Consider the following 7,373-nt stretch of genomic DNA (forward strand, 5'->3'; position numbering starts at 1 on the left):
TAGGAAAGAGGGAAGCAAAAATGCAATACGAAAGCTCTCTAGTCGGGAATGGCCAGAGGGGAGGCTGAAGACTGCTTGCCTGCTCACAGCTACAATAGAAAGGATACGAGTTTTTAAATCACGAACTTTGCTATTTATCAGTTGTTAATTAAGTTCTATGAAGTTTGATTTCATCAATAACATGAATAGAAATAATAACACGTAACTCCCAGAAATGGGTGAAAGTTGAATGTGAAAGTACAAAGTCCAATGACATATAAGAAGGTGTTCACAAAGGATAGCTTTTATTTTTGTGGTTTTTATTGTTACCTTTGTGCTTATAGCTCTCTATTTTGAAAAATCTACTTAGCTGATAGTTCAGTGGGCCATGATAAATTTGCAGTAAATTTCTCTGCCCTTCTATCTAAGAGTATTTTAACAGAATACCATTGGAAAAACTTACTGATTTTGAAGTTCAAAATTTTTTTAAAAATGCGTATTTTCTTGAAAAGAAGATACATTTTTTACCTGGTATAATGAAAGTGTTATCTAAATGCTTTTGCATACACTGGTGTACAAATCACAGTTAAGAATTTTTAGGTAATTTGGCTGGAAATCATGAAATTTAGTAGTTTAGTATAATTTATATAATTTAGAAAATTAAAAAGGATCACTGTTATTAATCCAGATTTTAAAAAGAATATTAAAGATTTGTACTTTATGGAAGGAAATGAACAATTTTTTCTTTTTATTTTTCCACAAGTACAACTTGGCTTTTAAAATAGAAAACCAATTTTCTAAATTAGATGGTAACTATAACACATCTCCTAAACACATATGTAATCATGGAACTAACATTTTTACTAGAAATGCAAATGGTTTCACTATCTTTAGGTCAAGAAATAGTCTATTGCTGACTCTTTAAAATATACTATTTTCTATATATTATTTAAAATAGACATATTAAAATCATACCTCAAATTCTTCAGTAAACCCACTACTTGCATGTAAGTCTGCAACATGCTTTGGAAAGTGCTTTATTGGAATTGCTCCAACATCATCTACGTGAATAAAAAAATTGTGTTAGAAAGCATAATTTAACAGAAATAAACGTTCCTGTTATTTATAAAGTAGCTTCTGAAACAACTTCAAAGTTCAATTACTTGTATAATTCTAACTAAATCTCAGCATTCAATTGTTAAGCAACAATTATCGATTTTCTCTACATTTATTATCAATCAAAACCTGTATTTCAGAAATCTGATTTGTTCAGCAATCTCTTTTCCATCTATACCCTAAGGATAAAATCATTTATTTTCAATGTTAATTTATAAATACCACCATAGCCCCACTCCTTATCAGTGGACTGCATCTTTTGATAGACAACTTTCTTTAACAAGCCTGGATGTTGCATGCAAATTCTGAGAAAATAATGCAGAAATAATATAGTTTCAATTTTACCGCGGACCAAGCATAATAGTGCAATTTCAGTTTTATAAAACTGTACAATTTAATGTCTTACAAATAGTCAGATGTTTACATTTGAAAACATTTTTTCCTTCTCTCTATAAATAATAGAAAACATTTATATGTCAAATATTCATTAAGGATAATGTCAAAAGCCTTTGGGACTTTTAATCTGTAAAATTTCAAGAATTCTAACTTGAAAATATGCTATGTAAACAAAGTCATTGGATCTGTTAATTAATTGTGAAGGGGCCAAGTTATTTTAACTGGCTCTGATTTTTTTTTTCTTTTCCTGGAAAGACTTTCTTAGACTGAACATATTACTAGTTCATAGTATACAATTTTACAAGTGATTTCTCTGACAAGGAAACATCAAACACATTTCACTAGGAACAGTTATTTATATCAACAGATGTTCAGTATTTAGGCCATCTAATATTTTAAAGCTTCAGTTACCAAGAATTTGCTGATAAAAAAAATTGGAATCCATCTGTTCTCTCTCTTAGATGAGTGGATCTGAATACTAAAATTGAATTAGTCAGTCAAGCTTAAGAAACACTAGACAAAGGTGTAATTCTACCTTCACACTTATAGAAGGATCTTGCTTAGAAGAAGCTTTTAATAATTAGATAAGAAAACAGAGATGATTTGTCACATGGAAGTCATTAGTCTTAGTAAACGTCCTTCAAACTCCTTGATGTTATCCTGCACAGCTAACCTCCTTTTATAAGTAGACTACTACCTTTTATTGACAGTCAGGTATTTTGGTAATTTCTTTTATTAATTGGTCTGCATGTAAGTGAGACTAACATTCATTTTGCTTTCTGATTTTTACACGAAAACATGCATATTGAGGTGATCAAGAGGGAATCTTTGAGAGCTGAACAAGTGAAATACGGAAATGCCCTTGGATCACCACTCTTTTGATTTTCAAAACAGGGCAGTTTGGATCTCCTGGGCTAGGTTCTGATTTTGCATTATTTTATTTATTAAAAACAAACCATGGGCTGCGCGCGGTGGCTCACGCCTGTAATCCCAGCACTTTGGAAGGTTGAGGCGGGCGGATCACAAGGTCAGGAGATCGAGACTATCCTGGCTAACACGGTGAAACCGCATCTCTACTAAAAATACAAAAAAATTAGCCGGGCGTGGTGGCGGGGCCTGTAGTCCCAGCTATTCGGGAGGCTGAGGCAGGAGAATGTCGTGAACCCCGGAGGCGGAGCTTGCAGTGAACCGAGATTGCGCCACTGCACTCCAGCCTGGGCAAAGAGTGAGACTCCGTCTCAAACAAAACAAAACAAAACAAAACAAAAAAACCATGTTGGACTTTGAATAAAATTTTAATTAATTTGCATACCCATGCTGACGGGGTATGCAGAAGAGACATGTTTGGAAGTGAAGGGAATCAAAATGTAACAGATAACTGAGAGCTGTTGGTCTAAAAATTCTAAATAAGTTAATGACACACTGTAGTACTAAAATAACAGTATTTTAATATAAACTAGAAAAACAAATAAAACACTGGTGCTTAAAGACACAGACGTGACAAAAGAGGAAAAATAGCAAACACTTGTAATTCCTAAGTTTATAAGGCACAAAAAGAAAATATCATACATAGTTAAATATATAAATAATATATATCATATATGATATAAACATATAACAAACATCAACATATAAATGTAAAATATAAATAAAATGTTTGTCTTTTTTCTGTTTTTTTTAAGTCATGAGATTTCAGAGGATAACATCATGTAGAACTTGAGCCTCTAGCAATAGAATATGGAGCATCAGTCAGAGAATTTAAAAAGTGCCATCTGTAAAATGGTCCCATAGATGAATTTCTCCTTTTGTATTCCTAGTTTCTTAAGTTCTCTTCCTTTTATTGTCCTCTATTTTCCAGATCACACAATTCTAGACCACTATTTTTTGTTGTCACTTTTCAATCTAAGACATTATAAAATGTCAATTAAATCAGTGGCTTGAATATGCAATATGTTCATGTAGCAAACCTCCACATGCATCCCTTGAATTTATATTAAAAATGACTGGCTATGATTTTACTTATAGTGTAAACTCTAGGGTTAATGGATGACTTTATCAAAATGACCCTGGCTACCTTTGAATACTGTTATTCAGATAAATTATGACAAAAAATAGCTAAAGTCTTCCCAAATATTCAACTGTTCAACATTCTGAGAGATTATTTCAAGCAGCCATACATTCTTTGTGTTCATGGCTTTTCCTACTATTACCACCACAATTTTATAGATCTTTTTTTCTAATGTAGGTTAAAAAACAAAAACAAAAACCACCTTTTCTCACATAAACTCAAGTAATCAGAAAGGAACAAGACTTCATCCTTATTTTTGTCATTTTCTTCCCATCCACATTTTCTGCATTGACTTAATCTGACTTTTGTTGCTTGGGTTTCCATGACGTAATCTGACTTTTGTTGCTTGGGTTTCCATTAACATAATGGGAATGAGTAAAAGTCACCATTATTCTTAACTAATATTTTATTGCTATAAATGTTTATGTTTTTAACATAATACATCTGAACAATTATAAATTAATTTTGCAATATCATCTTTATGGTTAAGAATGTTTAAAATTAATGAGGACAGAATATAAACCTGAGTACCTCAAACATGATGTAATAAATATTTGGGGCAACACAAAAATTTACTTATCTACATTATAGCAATTTGCATAGTGTACCAGTAAAAACAAACCTTTCAACATTGTGCTTTTTGTTCAATATCTACCAGCTACTCATGGTCACACTTTAAGCCATTACCTGAAATTGGAAAGATAGGTGTTGGAGGTGTGGATATTACTCTAGGGGATGTGCTGTCCTCTAAGTAAAAGTGTGCAGTCTGGAAGCATTTCCTGGAAATAAAGGAAAACAATTTATACTACTAGTTGCTACGGATAATAAGACAACTTCTGAGCTGTTGAAAATTATGACAGAACTCTCCAGAATTAAAACAAAAGCAGGTATACACCCAGAAGAGGGATTGCTGGATCTACATCCATTTTAACAAATTACAAGATATTAAATTATAAAATTTATCTCAGTTTACCTGCACCAGATGCAGAAGAGCAAGTAGATATCAGGCATGCTAAAAGCACAGATAGAATTTGAAGTTGTAGCTGGGTTCAAAGTACTGAATGATACTTTGTTAATATAGGAAACCTCAATGCCCCACACATTCTTCCATTGTGGCTATAATACCAAAAAATGTCCTGTCATCTTGGATAGAGCCAGAGAATAAAAGAAATAATGTCCAAAGCTATTTTCACTCAATATTTAAATGACCATGTCCTTCTGAGCATATACAGCTGCTAGCAAAAAGCAACAAGCTATGTAGAAATGAACTACGTAGAAATTAACTACACAGTGCATAGTACATAGAAATGAACTATGAACTATGTAGAAATGAAATTACACAGTGGTAACATTTTGATGAAAAAAGAAAGTAGTTTTATACTGTAATAATGGAGGAATGACAGAACTTAAATGGGAAAACAATGAGCATACGACCAAAAACAGGGGTGATTTTCTTTCCAACAGATGCTAGCTTTGTTGATGAGGGTTTCGAGAATGAATATATTCAGATTCAATGACAATTATGATCTACAACATCACCTGAATCTATTTTCATTCGGATAATAACAGTAACATCTGGTAAGAACACACCACACCACAAACTATCAAGAAGAGCAAAGAACCAACTACTGCTATAAACTAATGCCAACCATCTTTAATTTTAAAAAATTGGATAATTAAAACTGCTAATGACACTCTTTGATGTAGGTCATTTAATTTATTTGGAGCAATATTCATGAGTGGTTAAACTGAAACACTTGAGTTCTGTTTGACTGAAAACGCCAATCTCACTTTCCATCTAAACCTTCAAGCTACAAGGCATTTATCCTAATGAGTTTTAATGTAACATTTGTTATTACACAGTGACACACCTAAGTCTTTATTTTTTCTAGTAAATTACTTCCTTTAGATAAAATTCTTGAATGGCCTCTCACTGCAATTAGAATTACATTCAGTTACATTAGCAAGGGCTTTAAGACCTTTTTAAACCCTGACCTGGCCCCCACCTACTTCAGTAGTTTCCTTTCCTGCAATTCTCTCCCTCACCCACAAGTATCCAGCCCACACTGGTCCTCTCCTTCACCTCTGAAGAAGTCCTGTCAGTAGCATCTCAGGGCCTTGGCTCTTGCCATTCCCCCGGCTTCCTGCCTCTTCCCATCACTTTTGCATTGGCCCAAATGCCAATCCCTCTGACTCCTCCCTTGACCATGACAGCTAAGTGTCAGGGCATCCCACTAAGTCACTATTCTTTGCCCTTTTGTTTGCTCTGTGGCACATCACTATTTGAAATACTGTTATTTAAGTTTTTATTTGTTTTCCATGTTTATAATTGGTGTCTTCTCATCAGACGGTAAGCCTCACAAGGCAAACTACTTTGTCTCAATCATTGCAGTGTTAGTCTTTAGTGCTCGGGAGCATGTGTGTCACGCTGGAGGTAACCCCGAAGCATTTCTCTGATGAATGAACTTCTATAAGTAGGAGTAGTGTAAAATTATATAGTTTACTTATAACCTTAATGTCACAAGCAAATAAACAAAAAACTTAAAGCAATGACGTACACAGCAAAATTGGTCATCTGCTGTGGTAGAGTAAGCCTTTGATAATCACACCTGAGAGAAGATATATTGAGAGAACATAGAAATAGCTTCATGAGTGAGGAAGTCAAATAAGAGAAAGGTGAGTGGATACAGAAACAAGTGTCAAAGGGACCCTCCTAACTAGGTAAATATCCTGGAAAGTGGAGATTACAGCAGACTGATGAGGAATGAGAGACATGCGGGCCACAGAAACTATCCTACAGAAGGCCTACATGAGCAGAATTGAAACCAGATTGTGGCAGAACCTATGGAGAAAGTTTGGCTTATCTGTGCAACTATGAATGGAGCATGTTCTGACATATTGATATGGAAACACTGGACTTGATACATGCTTTTAAGATCACGGAATTAAAATCCCTTTGATTTCTCCAAAATATAGTTACACAAGCTGGTGAAATGTTTTGAAAAATATTTCAATGAATCTTAACATTGTAAAATGCCTTTAAAAAGCTAGTGCAATATCACAGCTGATACAAGAATCCCTTCAACAGCATCTCTAACCTATGGTTAAGAAGGTCCAGTCCGAATACCTTCAGTGAGAAGGAGATCACTCCTTTTGAATCCTCCTTATTTGCTAGATTTTCTTTTTTTTTTGTCTTCTACTAACTCAAAACTCATTCCCTTCTAAGTACTCAATGGTACTCAAAGAACAGGTCTTCCTGCTCCACTGTTACAGCGCTAATGGGTTCATATCTATCTTTTACTTTTGCTCATGTATTCTAGTTATATATTTTACAGATATTTAGATTATAATACCCAAGGTTTCTCAATACTTAAACGCTACCTGTCTGTGGTCCTCACCCTGTTAGACTTTTCTTTTGAAGTTTATACTCTAATAATATAACATTGTAGATAAATAAACCTGCCTTTTATCTCCTAACTCTGTATTTACATACTCTGCTTTAAACATACCTCTCCTTCTAACCAAAGTATCTCACTCACCAATATGCCAGGCAAACACTGTCTTCTTTCAAGACAGCTCAGAGGTATCTTCTCTGTGAAATGGGCTTTCATTTCCTAAGCGGCCTTTAACACCGCAGCTTCTCCTTTTCCACTGCACCTAACCCAAATTTCTATCCACATAAGCCTATATAAAGACTGTTTTGGCCGGGCATGGTGGCTCACGCCTATAATTCCAGCACTTTGGGAGGCCGAGGCGGGCGGATCACCTGAGGTCGGGAGTTCAAGACCAGCCTGACCAACATGGAGAAACCCTG

General features: G+C 34.5%; 1 protein-coding gene across 1 annotated transcript in view; it reads right to left on the minus strand.

Moving 5' to 3' along the window:
• The window catches only part of PTPRZ1 (protein tyrosine phosphatase, receptor-type, Z polypeptide 1), a 90,155-nt gene that overhangs the window by 31,363 nt on the left and 51,419 nt on the right, over nucleotides 1–7,373 (minus strand). Inside the window, exon 8 of the mRNA XM_011995971.1 lies at nucleotides 4,247–4,338. Coding sequence (XP_011851361.1) covers nucleotides 4,247–4,338 — 92 coding nt within the window. The remainder of the gene's footprint in view (nucleotides 1–4,246; nucleotides 4,339–7,373) is intronic.

Source organism: Mandrillus leucophaeus, unplaced genomic scaffold, assembly GCF_000951045.1.
Source record: "Mandrillus leucophaeus isolate KB7577 unplaced genomic scaffold, Mleu.le_1.0 Scaffold5, whole genome shotgun sequence".
Taxonomy (NCBI): Eukaryota; Metazoa; Chordata; class Mammalia; order Primates; family Cercopithecidae; genus Mandrillus; species Mandrillus leucophaeus.